This window comes from Pyrgilauda ruficollis, unplaced genomic scaffold (genome assembly GCF_017590135.1).
Source record: "Pyrgilauda ruficollis isolate IOZ18807 unplaced genomic scaffold, ASM1759013v1 scaffold16, whole genome shotgun sequence".
Taxonomy (NCBI): domain Eukaryota; kingdom Metazoa; phylum Chordata; class Aves; order Passeriformes; family Passeridae; genus Pyrgilauda; species Pyrgilauda ruficollis.
This window is the reverse complement of record NW_024514764.1, coordinates 14,500,046-14,517,687: the sequence shown is the minus strand read 5'-3', so window position 1 is coordinate 14,517,687 and position 17,642 is coordinate 14,500,046. Positions and strand designations below refer to the sequence as shown.

At 43.0% G+C, this 17,642-nt stretch overlaps 1 protein-coding gene across 5 annotated transcripts in view; it reads right to left on the bottom strand.

Moving 5' to 3' along the window:
* Positions 1 to 281: 281 nt before the first annotated feature.
* Positions 282 to 17,642, bottom strand: part of TBC1D24 (TBC1 domain family member 24) — a 35,369-nt gene continuing 18,008 nt past the window's right edge. For 2 of the 5 annotated variants that reach the window (XM_041462624.1, XM_041462627.1), the window contains exons 4-9: positions 16,901 to 16,918; positions 12,429 to 12,587; positions 11,424 to 11,487; positions 8,696 to 8,791; positions 6,529 to 6,763; positions 932 to 4,904 (exon numbers count right to left, since the gene is read on the bottom strand). In XM_041462624.1, coding sequence (XP_041318558.1) covers positions 4,750 to 4,904; positions 6,529 to 6,763; positions 8,696 to 8,791; positions 11,424 to 11,487; positions 12,429 to 12,587; positions 16,901 to 16,918 — 727 coding nt within the window. In that variant the 3' untranslated portion in view covers positions 932 to 4,749. Of the gene's footprint in view, positions 875 to 931; positions 4,905 to 6,528; positions 6,764 to 8,695; positions 8,792 to 11,423; positions 11,488 to 12,428; positions 12,588 to 16,900; positions 16,919 to 17,642 lie in introns of those variants that run through there. The other 3 variants (XM_041462626.1, XM_041462625.1, XM_041462628.1) reach the window with 3 other exon arrangements.

Below are 17,642 nucleotides of genomic sequence, written 5' to 3'. Positions count from 1 at the left end.
TTTACAGCAGCTGCAAGGTCCCAAAACAGCTGCCTGCTCAGCCCCTTACTATCCCTCACTTACACCTTCCTGCTACTAAGCTCCTTCATGATTAAGTTTACAGACTTCAAGGGAGGTGTAAAATTTTGATTTATGGTATTTAAGGCTCAGGTCACCTTTGGAAACCATGCGAAGAAAGCTCTTTTAGATTGCAAGGATAGATTTGCTGGTGATGGAGGCACAGGACCAGGCTGAGAGGAACCCCTAGTGGCCACGGGCTTCCTGTGCAGCAAAGCTCCTGGCAGTGCAGAGCTGGCCAGAGAATGAATCATCCGGGAATTGCTTCTGCCAGCTCAGCAATCCCTTTTCCACACTGCATTGCCTTAAACCACGGCTCTGCTCTTGGAAATGTACAGCAGCACGAGGTGGCCAGATTTGTGTATGAGGTGGATATGGTGGGGGTGGGACTATTTTGAGGGAAAATACCCAAACCCCTTTAAAAAAAAAAGGGAATTTCTGACAAAAAAAAACTGACAGCAGTTTGTTTAAACCCCCAAATTTTGTGGAATTCCACTTTTTTCATTTACGTCCTTGGTCACTGTATGGTCTGATTGCAACTTACAGGTGCTGGTAGCCAGAGGACACCCCTAATCTCCATTTTAAACTTAGGCTGGGCTGGGGCAAACCATGCTCTCTGGCCCTGAAAGGTAACAAGGCTCATGTCAGAATTGGCTATCTAGAGACTTCAGAGTCACTTTGACACCTGATCTCAGGGGAAGTCTTGTGAGATCTGAAATGATCAGGAACCATGTAACCACCTCACCGCAGTGACAGCTGTCAGAGAACACATGCTCCAGGGTTTCTCTCGGTTTCAGGATGCCTTTTGCTATGAGCCCTACCTATGAGGAAGGAAAAGACAAGAATAAAGCACAAAGCCAGCAGCCTCCACAGTCAAATACCTTTAATACCCATGATTCTGCACAGTGACAAAAATACCATTCACGTAGGGCAGTGATTCCAAGATAGGGTAGAAAACCAACTTGGCAGCACATCACCACTCATCTGAAGAAAACATCACCCCAAATAGTACACACACATTCATTCTGACTATGAATAGTCTGAAATCCATGACAGAGAGCTGCAGAACAGCCAGGTACCCATGCCTTGGCTGTACCCGACAGCCTGACTCAGTGCCACTCACAGGAGCTGAACTCTCGCAGTGCCACGCTTGTGGGTCAGGTCCTGACTGTGGCATCAGTGTCCCCACGGGCAGAGATTATGCTCCTCCAAAAATGAGGATGAATTTCCAAGGACAAAGTACACAATTTCAATACACACACATGAAGAGCAGTTCATGGATCTGCACGTCACCCCTCTGCGGCTCACCACAGATCTCTACTGGCATGGTTTAACTCTTCAAAGAACAGTACTGACCTCCACTCCATTTTGACTTCAACTTTGTCACCAGAGAGGAAATGAGAATTTTTCCCTTCCCTTGGCTGATTTGTCTCTATTAACAGGAGGTTGATTAACGTGCTGCATCAGAAAAAGGAGTGTGCCAAAGTGCAGGAGCTGCAGGAAAGACAGCTCAGGTGCAGTGAAGTCTGCCTGGCTGCAGCTGGATACAGTCCCCATAGCCTGCAAACAGTTTGGCTGCCATTTACAGTGAGGTCAGGTTTCTGATGTTAGGAGTTTAATATTTTCTGCCTTTAAGGAATATGACAAAGCAAAAAGCAGCTTTTCAGGAAAGCACAGATGCTCTCACAGAACTGTGGTGACCAATGCCTAGTCTGCAGCTCCCAGCCCAAGCCCATCCTGTAATGCTGGCACTCTTGGTGCTGCCAGCAGGATCACAAACAGGGATTACAGCCTACTTCAACAGCTGTGCAGAGCTGCAAGTAACAACTGACTAAAGCACTTCATGGTTGGAGTACTTGAGATAACTCCACTTTCTGATAAGGTGTCCATTGTAGTCATTGTCTTCAAAACCAGCCTGTGGCCTCCATCTCAAGAGTTTTGCATGAACTTAGATATACACTTGGTCAGCAATAACCATTAGCTACACAGACAGGAAAAATGCCTCTCTGCTACTGGGAAGATAACCAAGTCAAAATGGTGCTCATCTAAGGTGTCTCACAACCACAACACGAATGATGTATGACGACTTGACCATGACAAGGAATATCCATTTTTGCTGAACACAAGGATTGTGTGAAGTTGCTGCAGCACTGTAGAACTGCTCTCCCTGGATTATTGCAGCTTCTTGCTCATCCAGGCGATTCCAGTTCAAACCACCCAGATCAGTCCCACATGGTGGCTGTGGCAGGGCAGTACTTCGTCAAGCCAAACCAGTCCCGTGCCTGGCGTCCAGTACTGCTCCTGGGATTCTCACACTGATATCCTATGATGAGTTTCTGAGGAACCAGGAGTTATTTCAGATTCTAAACACCCAAACTGCTGTGCACCAAGAACAGAGCAGGGAAAGGAACATGTTTCTGAGGAATGTTTCTTAGATAAGCCTTAAGACAATGTATTGACATAGTTGCACCCAGCAGGGATGGGAGTGAGGAAATCCCATCACACTGCCAGATGCAGCCAAGTTTTTGCAGATAAAATTTATTCATTTGGAGTAGAACATTACACTCCCACAAATCCTACCAACACACAGCTCCAGGGAATTTCTGACAACAAGCTGGAAATTGATACTATTGATACTATTGCTTTTGAGTTGTTTTTTGTTCTCAAGGGCACCTCCTCAGACAAGCTCAAAAGAGGAGACACAAACCAAACAGAAATCCCACCTACACTAAGCAGTACCTATACTTTCTGAGTGATTTCTTTTGTCTGAAGAAGCTTGTGGGATACCTGCAAGGGCAAAGAGACATGGGTGGCTTGGAAAAATAGAAGGCAGCATCAGCCAGTGTTTCCAAAAAGCCAGGGATGACTGAGTTCTTCCACATCAAAATATATCAGTACAACTGAATTACCTCTTGCAGTTCAATCAAGCTTATGGTAAACCTGTGAAAAGACAATTGGGCAGAACTCACTGTGTGGGAAGGAGAAAGGGAGGCCAATGCTGACTCTCAGACAGGGTGAGAGAATCCAAGTGCAAATACAAATGGTGCAAAAGACATCTGAAATTGTTCTGCACATAGGCTAATTTTTCAAAGAGTTATTTTGACAAAAATTCAAAATGGCACCTTAAAAAGCAAATCTTATTTTTGCCAAGTTTATTCACATACTCTGCAAGAGGCAACTCTTTCCCAAGCCATGAGGTACTCTCATGGCTGGCAAGCTGGACAAGCCAGCATGACCAAAAACTCACCTCAGACCTCTGAATATGAATGTGACACTGTCCAGCTTAGATTGTAACATTATTCATTTAAATTTTTTCTTTTAATGAACTTCAAGCTTAAGTAGCAATAACATTAAGTAGCAATCCCACTCAACAGCAATTTTTTAGATTGAACTGTTTAGAAAATCAGCAATTTCTCTTTCCCTTCGTTTTCCCTGTTGTGATAAATCTTACTAGTAAGTTACTCACTGAAGCTCTGAGCATCCTGTTGTATGCTCTGGACTGCTCACTGACGTTTATGTATTTGTGTTCTATGTGGGAGATTTTCCACAACAGATAGTGCAATTTTTGGATAAAGACTCTGGAGAATTGCCTCCAGACAATGCATGCCACAGGGCATGCCTGCAGAGAATGTAGGAATGCTCAAGAAAGAGGCAAAGCCTCTTTTCATCACCCAAATCCTACCAGAATATACAGGAAGAAAACTGTTAGCTTCTCAGGAGGGATCTCATCACCGGGAAGACATTTGGAAAAACAGTGCTGCCTCTAGTTCTCCTGGGAAATCCATCCACTCCCAGATTTGCCTCCTGCCTTCTTCTCTTTACTTGAAGGGAAAGGATTAAGTTCCTGTTATCACCAGGTCTAATTCCCCAAACACACAGGGATATCAGCACAGTTATTTTCAGACTTAAAAGCTTCATTTCAGCTCCCAGGAAAGATGAGGAAAGGAACAATTCTGAGCACTGCAGATACTCTCTGGCTTTCAGCTGCCTGACACAGGGAATCACTCTGAAGTCATCATACTGATATGGAATAGGAATGTAAACAAAATCAACACCTGGAGATATCACTGTCCAGCCTGGATGCCTTTCTCAGAGGCAGACTGCTCTAACTGGAACATGTCAAAGGTTTTGGTGCAAGAAGATCAGCAATCATGGTTCTGGTGTGAATTAACAGCTTCATAACTTAATGGTACTGATTTGTCTGTACGTGTGCTCATAGGAGGGCAGTGATTTTATGAACTACTATTCTATGTCAGATCTGAGGTCACCAGTGTTCCCTGTGAGGAGACATTTGATATTCCTGGCTCAGGCCAGGTACTGGTGCCAGTGGCTCAGAGCTCTGCAGCACAGCTCAGCCAGGGCTGTGCCTCCAAGGAACTGTGGACTCAAACCTATCCCATGATTCAGACCTGTATCCATCTAGCATGGCTCTGAACTCATCACATTTTCATTTTTACCAAAAGTCCCTGAATACAGATCTCCAGAGGTAAAAGGGCAAACAGTTAACCAGATACATTATTTCACCTTGACCTGTCTTAAATAAAATAAGAGTAAACAACTAGGCCTGCATCCACGTGCACCACTCAGGAATGGCTCACAGCACTGAGTCCAGCAGAAAGGATGTTCTAACTTAGCCCTGTATCGGAATTTACCTTGGACAACTGAAAAACTAGCTGATTAATGGTAGTCACATCAACCATTCATGGTGTCCCTGAAGCCCCACACCTCCAGGATGGAGATCTGGAAGCTTTCAGAACACAGTGGCTGGTTATTGAAAGTGTTGCAGTGGCTGGTTCTCCCATGGTTCAGATCTGCATCAAGGTACAGAGCTTGGCCATCACCACCTCCTGGGAAGAGACAAAGACAGGGTGAGGATATTTCTGCATTTCTTGGCATGGGAAACAGCTGTACAAAGACTTTAGTGCTTTTCCCAAGGGGAACAACTGGAAGCCCTCAACAATGTCTGCTTGCTGTCTTCAGATGTAACAGTACAGGATCAGATGTATAGGTTTTGAATGATAATATCAGAACTGGATGATTTCTTTCAATAATAAGAAAGTAATGCAACTCAGCAAGAACAAAAACTACCGGCATTTAAGTTTTGTATTTCAGTGCTGGAGAATATTGGAAGCTACAACTGCCAATTTTTCTCCAGTAAAGGAAAATCAAATAATTCTGTTAGCAGTCAAAAATCAAAGCTGGGAGAAGAACAAGATCAGTAAGTAACAGCACTGGCTTGAAGACCACGTAAGAGTTAAAAGCATTTTGGTTATCTGTGGGCCTATGTCAAGGTTCACAGAACTTTCAGTCAGAAAATGCAGAGAAGTGAAATAAAATTAGACAGAAATGTGTTAGGAGAACAAAAATGAAGATTCCCTATTGCTTATTGGGCAACCATCAAAGAACAGTTACTAAAGCCATCTGAAGAATCAAAAGGGTGGGAATTTTGGTCCACAGCTGGAGCTGTGTACAACACTTCTATGTATCTACTACCCAAGCCCGCATCTCATTACCACCTGTAGTGCATTATACAGTAAATATAAGTGACTCCCTTACCTAAAGCTGGTGGACAGAGCTGGTGGGACACATCACACTCTACACCTCCCTGAAAGGAGGGTGGAACCTGATGGGGGTCAGGCTCTGCTCCCAAGGACCAAGTGACAGGACAAGAGGAAAATGCATCAACCACCAGGGAAGATTTAGGTTGGATATTGGGAAAATTTCTGCACTGAAAGGGTGGACAGGCATTGGAACAGGCTACTCAGGGCAATGGTGGAGTCATCATCCCTGGAAGTGTTCAAAAACCATGTAGATGTGGCACGTGGGAACACAGGTTAGTGGTGGCCTTGGCAGTGCTGGGGTAATGGCTGGACTCAATGGTCTTAGATGGCTTTTCCAACCTAAACAATTCCATGATTTTATGATTACAGCACATGCTGCCAAGTGGGAAATCAGCCAACACTTGACATTACAGAGGAAATTATAGGCCAGTTGCTCTCCCAACAAGTGTCAAGTAAAGACTTTTGGGAAAATGACAACTATGATTTTAGATCTGTTCCTTATAAATCCCATTTAAGTGACAACCTTACTAAGCAGATTTTTGCCAAAGTCAGCAGCACCACAGATCCAATAAAGTTCTTGGAGAATTAACATGTTTTATAGCTTACTCTGTGTTTCAAAAGCCTTGATGGAAGTAAGCTCCTTTTTGAGAGCTACTTCTCATTGTGAATTAGGCAGTATGAAGGAATGACTATACTTAAAGCCATGAGTTATTCTCTTCTCTAAAATGCTTGTATGCAGGTTTTCCCACAGAAAATTTTGGTTGAGAAATGACGTCAGGTTTTGGGCAATTTTATCTCTACCTGTGGTGACAATGACATAGATAAAGGGGTCAGGTGTATTTACCATGTATCTAAGGTGGACAGAAAGAGATGGGGTAGGATCTGTGCTCAGATTTTCACAAGGACTCACCTACAATGATGCACTCACTGCTGCCAGCCATGAACATGGAGGCTGTTTTGGAAGGCAAGTTGAAGTGCCTAGCTGCTAAGAAGGGAGAAAGGCGATCTGAAGGATCTGAGGGGATGCTGCTGGAGGAAAGGGCACTAGAAGCTGGTTGGGCATGGTTTTCTGTCCCTGATCCAGTCGAGGCCAGTTCTGGGTGTTTTATGATCACCCACTCGTAGCGTTCCACTTCTGGCTGCAGCTGCAAAGAGGCAGAAAAGGGCAGAGCTGACGTTAGTGTACGACACTACACAGGCTTCTGCTCAGAAAAGAACATTCCAGCAGACCTCCAGAGGTAAAGGGCTGAGTCTCCACCTACACAGTCAGTAGTAAAGCTTGGCTCAACCTTTCTTTTAGGCCAGATGTTATAGTTTATTCCTTTGCTTTTTAGGTGGTTGAAGAAATGATGCAATAACTTCTGAGTTACCTTATTACATCTCTCATCTCTATATCATCTTTCTCTACAACTGCATAAAAGGAGGGTGGAGTCAGTTGGGGTAAGGCTCTGCTCCCAGTTAACAAGAGACAGACAAGAGCAAATGGCCTCAAGTTGTCCCTGGGAAGATTGAGATTGGACATTGTGAAAATTTCTGCACTGAAACAGTTGTCAGGCGCTGGCACAGGCTGCCCAGGGAAGGGGTAGAGTGAATATCTGTGTCAATTTTGCACGGCCTGGTTCTTGGTAGTGGGGAGGCCCCAGAGGTGGCTTCTGTGAGAAGCTGCTGGAAGTTTCCACCATGCCTGGCAGAGTCAACCCCTGATGGCTCTGAAGATGGACACACTGCTGGCCAAGGCTGGGCCAGTTCGAAATGGTGGTAATGCCTCTGTGATAACAAAGGAGGGGGGGAGGAGGTGCTCCAGGTGCTGGAGCTGAGATTCCTCTGCAGACTGTGGTGATGACCATGGTGAAGCCGGCTGTCCTCCGGCAGCCTGTGGGGATCCACTGGGGATGCAGAGATCCACCCACAGGCCGTGGGGATCCATGGGGATGCAGAGATCCTCCTGCAGCCCATGAGTATCCATGGGGATGCAGGGACCCACCTGCAGCCCGTGGGGGTGCATGGGGATGCAGAGATCCACCCACAGCCTGTGGGGGTCCATGGGGATGCAGAGATCCACCCGCAGCCCGTGGGGGTCCATGGGATGCAGAGATCCACCCGCAGCCCGTGGGGGTCCATGGGATGCAGAGATCCACCCGCAGGCTGTGCAGGAGGTGCCCAGGCCAGCGCGGGTGGGTACTGGAGGAGGCTGTGAGCAGCCTGTCCTTGGAGGACTGCACCCCCTGGAAGAGTGACCCTTGCTGCAGCAGTTTGGGGAGGACTGCTTGCCTCTGGGAGGAGCTCATGTTCCAGCAGGTCGCAGGGAGCTGCTGCTTGTGAGATTGGAACCACACTGGAAAGTTCATGGAGAACTGTCTCCTGTGGGAGGGACCCCATGGCATTGCAGGGGAAGGACAGCCCTCCCTGAGCAGCGGAAGAAAACTTCGGGTGATGAACTGACCAAACCTCCCAACCCTGTTTCCCTGCACTGTCGGTGGGAAGGAGGGAGGGGTTGGGGAAAAAAGGTGTTTTTAAGGGTTTATTTTACTTCTAAGTTTCCTGCTCTGATCCTGTTAGTAATAAATTCACTCTATATCTCTAAGTTGAACCTGTTTTGCCTTTGGAGTGTTTTTTCCCAGTCCTTATGAACCCTTTGTTAAATTTTCTCTTCTCTGCCCAGCTGTAGCAGGAGAGGGTGAGTGAGCAGCTTTTGTGGGTGCCTGGCATTTGTCCAGTGTCAAACCACAACACCATCCTTACAGGTGTTCAGAAAATGTGTGGATGTGGCACTTGGGGACATAGTTTACCAGTGAACATGATAGTATTTCTGGGTTGGTGATTGGACTTTATGATCCTAAAGGTCTTTTTCAACCTTGATGATTCTATGATCTTTTAAGAAAATGTTCTGTGCAAGGGGAGAAAAAGAGTCATCACAAAACTTAAAAGTAAAATTTTTCCTCCACATTAAGAGTTCAATAAAGTTTATAAATTAGAAAGACATATAATCCAGCCTCTTTAAGTGGAAGAGAGGAGATAGCCAACCATTACAGTTGTTTGGTCTTGGTACTGGGCAGCAACAACAAAATTTCACTCACCCTGAACACAAAGCACTCCCCCGTTCCGAAGAAACTCAGCTTGTTCCCTCCTCGCCGGCGCTCGCTCCAGTCAGTGGACAGGTAAGCCCCACAGACCTGGCACAGACAGCACAGTCAGGCTTCTCATTGAAGAAGAAAAGTGTTAAACCCACTGATACTGACATTTCTGACACAGAGACCAAAACTGCAGGTTTTACTTCAGTTTGAGTTCCAGAGTTTCTACACCAGTGGATTAAAGCAGCATAAGTACTTATATCTAAAGACAGATTTAAGCTGCTTTAAGTCACCAGTGGTTGGTTACCTCTAAATCCTAAGAGTGTCATAAATTATTTCATACCTCTGATGCCTTAAAAGAGAAATTTTCTAACACAGTCTCAGGTACCAAAATATAGATCACTCCAGGCCTACACAGCCTGACTCCTACTCCCTCACTTTGGCAACCAAAGCAGCAGTGCTGTCCGAAGTTACAGTATGAGCAGCTCTGCCTGAACACTTTTTGGTCAAACAGTGGCCTTGGTGGCTTTCTTAGATTTCAAAGTATAGGTTAAAGCCAGCTTAGTTAAGCAAATGCTGAACTAGCTCAGATATTTAGAGCATCCACTCAAACCACATGGGGGCCACTAGTCTCCAATGAAGAGAAGCACCCTTTGAGGGCTGAGTTGGTCTCTGGAGTCTTGTGTTTGCACTAGAATTTTTTGCTACCAGCAATACACATCATTGCCATGTGCACACAGAGGAAACAATGAAGCTACAAAAGTGGGACGAAAGCATATGCGCTTTTTCCCCCCAGAAATTAGAAAAACAATTATGATTATACAGAATTGTTCTAAGGTGCATTTGCTGTTTGGCCTCCACAAGCAATACAAGCAGAGCTCCTAGGACAAAATTACTGAAGATCAGATTTGTTTTATACAGATAAATCTGTATTTAGATTTAAATGTAAATTCAGATTTAGAATTACATCTAAATGACCCAGAAGTCTATTTGATGTGATATGCCTGATGGGTAGGAGAGGCAGAAAATCATAAGGCCTCCTCATTCTAAAAGTTAACCATAGACATACAAATAAAGGATGAACAACCCTTTGCAAAAACCCTCCAAATCCATAAGCATGAAAAAAACCCCCGTATTTTTCTCCTAGTTTTTTTTTTTTTTTTTTGGCAAATACATGGTTTTTTTAGGGGTAAGAAACAAACTATCCTATAAAAAACTGAATCCCGTACAAAGCCAGACTTTTGATAGGCTCCAAAACAAGAAGCAAAATAATTGTTCCCCCTTCTACCTTTCAGACATCAGGGGCATTCCATAAGCCACTGGCATCTCAACACAGGTCTGAATGGCCAAAAACCACATGCAGAATTGTGAAATGGCCTGGAGGGTGAGCATTAGGTAGATGTAAATAAGAGTAGAAATGGGCTTGCTCATGGACAGCCATCCTGCAGAGATATAGTAACTGCATATGAGAGAGGACAGAAGTGCTTAATGCCTTCTTTGCCTCAGTCTTTAGTGGGATGATGGCTTGTCTTCAGGACAGCTGTCTTCCTGGGTTGGTAAATGGGGTCAGGGAGCAGAATGGGTCCCCTGTGGTCCAGGAGGAGGCTGACTGAGGGAGCTGGGGCTGTCTAGCCTGGAGAAAAGGAGACTCAGGGGTGACCTTATCACTCTCTACAATTTCCTGAAGGGTAGTTGTAGTCAGGTGGGGTTGGTCTCTTTCTCCAGGTAGCAACTCACAGAACCAGAGGACACAGTCTCAAGCTGTGCCAAAGGAAATATATGTTGGATATTAGGAAAATTTTTTTTATAGAAAGAGTGATAAAGTTCTGGAATGTTCTGCCCAGGGAGGTGGTGGCGTCACCATCCCTGGATGTGTTTAAAAAAGACTGAATGTGGCACTTGGTGCTGTGGTTTAGTTGAGGTGTTAAGGCATGGGTTGGACTCAATTATCTTACAAGTCTCTTCCAACCCAGTAATTCTGTGTGATTCTGTGTGTGATTCTGTATAGGCAGGAATAAAGCCCACAGGCTGCAGTAACAGCTTAATGTTATATACAAAATATTCAAAAGTCCTGTACAGTGGCACAGACAACACCACCATTACAGGAAGTTCCTGTGTGCCTCCTGAAAAGGTTCTGGGAAATCATCTTGTTTTATGTATTAATTTTTTAAACAAGCATGTTGCTGTTTTCACATTATGCTGTCCAATATTGTCACATACAGGAGCAGAAAAAAGGGATGTGTGCACTCCTCCTCAGGTTCTCAGAGATTTCTTGCCTTATTTTTTTCCCAGTCAAGAATGAGATGAATAAGGCTTTTGTTTTCACATCATGTAGTCCAACATTATTCATACCATTTAAATTCTGCTACTTTCTTTCCTCATATCCTTGAGAAAATGAAAATGTCTTCAATGAATACGTAACTTTAGCACAATTCCCACTCTGTCCCTCTGATTCTGCATTTCAGAGTCTGTCCAAGAGCAAAATGAGTTACTCTAGTCCATCAACCCACACTACTTGCAAGAGAAAAAGCAGTTAACCAAGATCTGGTTTGCAAGGTCTGCCCAAGAATGCACAGTCCTATAACCAACAAATAGAATAATTTAAAGCATGGATTCTTAAAAAAACAAAGCCAAATCTTGCTTATTTGTTTTATTATAAACAACTGTGTGTTGCAACACAGCATTACGTACTGCCCAAACTCCAGTTTAATCACTTGTCTCTTGCCTCACTCACCTCTTTCGCTGTTGTCTTGATGAGGAGCAGAGTTGGTTCGTGTCCCTCGCTGTGGGAATAGAACCTGAAATGCAGAGCACAACAAAGTGAGCACTCGACTGTCACCAACTCTTTCCCTCCCTCAACGTCAGGCACCAACTCCTTCTCCAACTGGTGCCATGGCAAAAAACCACCTGAAGACTAAGAATTTTCCTACAAATACTTTATACAGTCCATGTAAATAATACAGCTGAGTGTAAGCGAATACTATCAAGCAATTGTTCTCTACTCAGTCCCCTGTACAGTTTGTGTCTCTTAAGAATAACTAGAAGCTTACCTAGATCAGCTGCAGCCTTTTACAGCATTTTGAATTGAAACAACCTAAAGGATTGTAAAACAGCCTAGGACTGATGACCATGTTTGAAGGGCTTTAGGTCCTCAAGGAAATTAACTGAGATGCATTCTCTTTGCTTGCTTTTGCTCTTCCTCACAGACACATAAGGCCGGGAGAGTAGGTCACTCCCCGCCTCACTACCTGCTGATGGCAAAGTCATTATTAGGGGCTATAGGGTTATAGTGCTCCGTACCGGTGCAAGGACAACTTGTATCTAGTTTATCTCACTTAAAAAAAACCCCAATCAGATTCATCGGTAATTTCCAGTTTCCAGTTCTCTTCTTCCTTGGATCAGTATGAATGTGGTTATCTATCAAAAGTACCTGCAGAGCAGCCACTGAGTTAAACCATTCAAACCCTTAAGGAACCAGACTCAGACCTGCAGAATCTGTGAACTGATCCAAGTTTGACCTTTCCAATTGATCTTGAACAGTTTAAAATACTCTGGCATAGGAAATATCCCACTCAAATGCTGTAGGCAACAGGAATTTGTCACATTTATATTCCATCGTTAATGATATTCTTCAGATCAAGTCCTGACTAAGCACGGCCTTTTTATCAATCCAGCAAATACTTCACCAGCTGCTCCTTTCTGCCCTACAGTAGAGAAGAGAGAGGAAGGTTCTCCTCACCTGCTCAAACTACAGCCATGTTCCAAGGTGGTGAAAAGCAGAAGGGGCTGGCACAGTGCAAATCGCTCTGGGATCCATGACCAGATATCCCGCATCTCCTTCACACTCACAATTTCTGATTTGAAGTTCTCAGCGTGAACTGCCAGGTGCACATTCTGCCTGAGAAATACAACACAAAACACTGAGAAGCAATAATTTAACAAGTTTCAGGTTACTGAACTGAAACATAAGAAGACAGCTGAACACTAACAGAATCCAGCATATAAATTATTGGTCAAAGCTTGAGTCCACGGGATTAGGTGGCCATGACCTGGTGAAGGTAATAAACTACTGCAATTTAACAAAATCCTCAGAGGCAGAGATCTAGCTTGACTGTATTTTCTATTCCTCTGTATGGCCGCTGTGGCCTGCACTTTTACACACAGAGGACACAACACTGAGCCACTAAAAATTACCGTGGCCTTATATTTGTTTTTTGTAACAGTCTCGCTGGCACTTGTGTTTAAGCACAGAGAACAGAATACCTAAACAGACAGGATCTGAGAGAAAGGGATAGTATTTTTTCTACCTCTGAAGTCCTGCCCATATCGTGCAATTAGAGAATTCCTAAACCCTTCAGAAACTTTAGAGGAATCAGTATTACAGGGCAAGCAATTTTAATCCAAGGCAAATATTTGAAGCTTTTGAGAAGTTCCACCTCTTGGAAACATGTAATTACCAATGACTTCCACTTCATTATGAAACAAAAATGTTCCTGGGATCATGGTTACAGATGGAGCCTGAGAACACTAAGGAATGCTAGACACTGACACTGGGAAGGAAATCCCTGTACCCCCTCAGGAAGGGTCTGATACAGTTAGAAGGATTGATTAGTGGCTTTTAAACACCTGAAGGTAACAATCATCACCATCTTAACCAGCCTTCATTTCTCAGATTAAACAAGCATGCAAACCAGAGCCTGGGAATTAAATGTTATTTGCTTCCACGGTCTATGTTAAATGCTTAAAATGCAATGGAGACAGCCAAGGACAGAGAATTTACACAAGTCACTGAATTACTGGGCAGCCAGGTGTTAAATAAAGCTTTATGACTTTGCTCTGCATGCAAGGGTTCGGGTGCAAGTATCTGCCTATTTCTGATGGGTTTTTTTTGACAATTAGACATTTCTTTCAGTTTCATGACCATGAAGGGCCTCTCAGTACTGTACATCTGCATGGACCTCAATACCTTACCTCACTCCCTAAAACACACAAGATATATACATTTTTTATTTTTCATGCTCGTAGTACCAAAAAATCAGCAGCATTTGTAATGCAGAGCAGTGCTTGCTTGGAGACACTGGGAACTGCTTTCTGGAATTCACTGTAGGCACCTTGGTGTCAGCATTTTAAATGAAGTGACTATTCAGGTCACTTAAAAAAATTACTACTTATTTTAGCCAAATGAATGAAATCAGTCTTTGCATTGCTACCCTGCATTATTTAATGCAAGGAACTTCCGTGGGCAGCTATTAAGCAAGCTGTAACTATGGGTTTTAAAACTCACAGTATCACTGACTGGGGACATTATTTGTACTTTTAAACACAGCAATCTGAGGCAAAGGAGAGATCCACTGAAACAAAGTAGGGGCCAAGCCTTGAACCCTCATGTTCCGAATCTTACTTTAGAAAGTGTCTCATCCTCTGTGTTCTGGCAGGTCTGCAGCTAGAACTGATGTCACTATGGAACAGAGCTGAGAGACAAAGACTTGGTTGCAGCTCAGCAGAAATTAAGATTTTTCCTCCCTCCACATTTAAGGAATTAAAAAATATTCAGAGCAGTCAACTGTTTATTAGAATGAATTTCCAGCAGAAAAGCAATGGTGATAAATAGGCTAAGACTTAATAACAAATATCAAAACAGGTTTAAATTTACACCTCAAGCAAGCCTTAGAATTATTTGTATACCTGGTCTGTACATTTTTCACATTTCTGTGAGCTATTTAGGCAACTAAACTTCAATTCTCTTTTCTAAAAGGCTCTCACACTCAGGGTATCTTTGCTTTTGTCTTTTTTCCTTCTCCTGGCTACTATAAACTGCTGATTTAAATACTTTCCTACCCAAACCCCTCTCAAAGCCTGTTCAGCAGCATTCTGAACACATCTCTTTCACTACCCTGTGCCTTCCCACAACTCTTTCATGTAAGTAGAGTATCAGCTTTTCAAACAGATCTTTCTGATTTACCAGGCATACAGTTCCTGCCCTTTGAATATCATGGTAATGAATACTATATTTAATGGCACCATCTAGTTAAACCAAAGAACATGGCCAAAGAATGTGAAACAAAATGACGTGTTATTTCCCAGTAACAAATCACAGCTGTGGATGGTTGAGACTGAAACCTGACCCTGTGTTGAGAAGTGTCCACATACAGCTTGCACCTATCAAACCAAACTCCATGCTGCTGAGCAAAAATATAACTTTTCTGGGGGGCTTCCAGACTGCAACTAGTTACAAGTATCTAACCTGTATTAATTATCTTATTGTTGACAGTATTTATCTAATGATACTGAAAATCATCTCCTTCAGTTTGGCAGTTGCTTTTCAAAGTAGTAAACGAGTGAAAATGAACAGAACAAGTGGGCTAAGAAAAAAACTAAATGTTTTTGTTTTATTCATTGAGGAAAATTCAGTTCAGCCTTCACCACTCCACCCTTTTTGGGGTCATCTGTGAAAACATTGAGAGAAGCTTGAGAAAACAGTAAATTTGGACAGCATTAAAGTCTACCACGAGAACTGAACAAATTCAGAATGTTTTACCCTGCATTAGTGTTTTCCTCAGTTACTGGGACTTGCATGACAACCTTCTCTTGATTGCTGATGTCAGAAAGACTTGTTCAACTGCTATTATTCCAAGGAATTAGATTTGAAAACCAGCACAATTACTGTTTAATAAAGCAGCATTTGCTAATTTCATAGGAATGTTACTTTTCCAGCTGTGTAATTAATATTATGTGCTTCAGAGACCTCAAAGCTCCCAAAGGTAAAGCCAAGGTTGAGGACATGCAGCAGCACATGTCAAAGTGGATGTGCCCTGTATTATTCAAAAAACAACAAATACCCAACTCCAAAGATTACTCACCAAATTGCATCTTCCTTCTCTACTCTGGCTTGGGTCAAATCTTAGAGGAGATGCATTATCTTTAAAATCCATTATAATTTCAGTGAGGGCATAATTGCGTGGTAAAAGGAGATTTCTTTTTCAGTCATAAATAGCAATATAAGTAATTTGTGATATATAAACCTGAAACCTAATCCTGCGTCCAGAGCAGCATCAACAGACTCCCTGCTCTCCCGAAGTCCCCTCAAACCCAAACTGCTTCCTGGCACAAATCAAGGCTTTCCACTGCGTTCAGAACAACCTAACTGCAAAAATAATACACAGATGCTGAAGAGTCGCCTGACTGGGATTAACAGCTTTTTGATTTAGCAGAGGTAAAATCCTCAACACAGAAGTTATGGTATGAAACATGCTTTGCTAAGTCTGTTAAGGTATTCTTTCAAACATGAAAACATGAGGAAGTTCACTCCAGCTTTGATTTTATAAATTAGTACAAATGTTAGTGTGCATCACTCACTAAAGTTAACTCAGGGCACCTGCAGCAAGGCCAGAGGATTCTCAAAGGCATGAATTTAAACCCAAACATCTCTGGTGTTTAATACTCACAGGGCAGCCTTTCTCTTTCCAGGTTCTCTGCTTACCAGATATCATAATCCACTCACTGGGTTTTGTTCTTTAACATTTACTTTTCAGGCCAAGACTTGATAAATGACTTCATTAACCATTAATGCTCTACGGCTGAGTAACTCTGACCTCCTTGACACAGAAAAAGAGTCTTGTCTTCTCGACCCTAAAACAACCCTACCTACTTAAAAGCAAATATAAACTACTATGAATAGAGACAGGTCACTTCTAGGAGTGTGCCAAGTTGCGGTCAGTCCAAAATTTTTCTAATTAACTGCAGAAAGCTTCCAAAGAAGTTAAAAAGTTGATTCTGTTTCACATCTAATACAACAGCATATACCAGGTTTGGAGTTGGGATGATACCCAACAGCTCTTCTGAGTTGTTATTTGAGATGTTTAAAAAAATTACACTTTTTCTTTCAGAGTAGAAAGGACCATTACTATAAAGGCCTTTTATAGCCATAACCATAATCCCAGCATATACTCTTTCCCACTGTGGAAAACACAGGTGTATTGCTGTCTGAAGTGCTGTGCCCTTGGCCCACTACCCCTTCTCTCACGGCTTTGCAGGTGCTATGAACTAACTTTGCAGGAGAGTTTTCTGGAGATGTGGCACAACAATCAGGTGCTCTGATTGCTGGCCTGCTTCTCCTGCCCCATTGTTAGCAATACTGACTGCCTCTGAAAAACAACAAGCCAAAGACAGCAGGAATGAGCAAAGTGCAGAGACTCCAGTGTTTTAACCTACCTTTTGGGAGGTGCAAGACTGCAAACAGGAGTGGTGCAGTGGAGATGGAATGAACAGAAGGAGAACATACAAAGAGAAAGACAAAAAAGATAGAAAAGATCAGTGACTTTCTACATCCATGACAAAGTGAGTGAGTGAAAGGAGCCTGGAGAGAAACAAAGCAAGGTTTGATTTGAGTCACCAAGCACTAAAAAATAATCACACAGGTTAAAACATTTCTATTTCTATTTTCTCCCTGTTTTGTTATGTGATGGGAAAATAAACCATATTCTCCTTGCACAGGCCAAACATAGCTGGAGAAGAGCACTCACTGGCACCCCATGGAGCCTTGGAGAACAGCTCACTTCTGCACTTCCATCTGCCCACACTGGGACCCAAACTGAGCCAAGTCAAACTCCCAGCAGCACTGTGCCTGGGGACACTGAGAAATTTAAGTGGGTTTACAAAGGTAGCCAAGAGAGGATGAAAATTTTTCAGTGGCAACTCTGCCTGGCATAGCAGTAACTACTGGCTTTAACTGGGTATATTACTTAATTTTGCCTTGAAAGCATCACTGTTGTGAGAATTTCTCTGTGACATTTAATACAGCAGGAGCTTTTGGAGCATCTGTGGTTGGTTTATGCATGTTTTCTTTTTCTCTGGTTTAAATTATTAATTTTTAAAAATTTAAAGCTCTAATTCCAATTTAAACAATATACTCAAGGATATTACAACTCTTCTGAATTTCCCAACAGGAAGACAC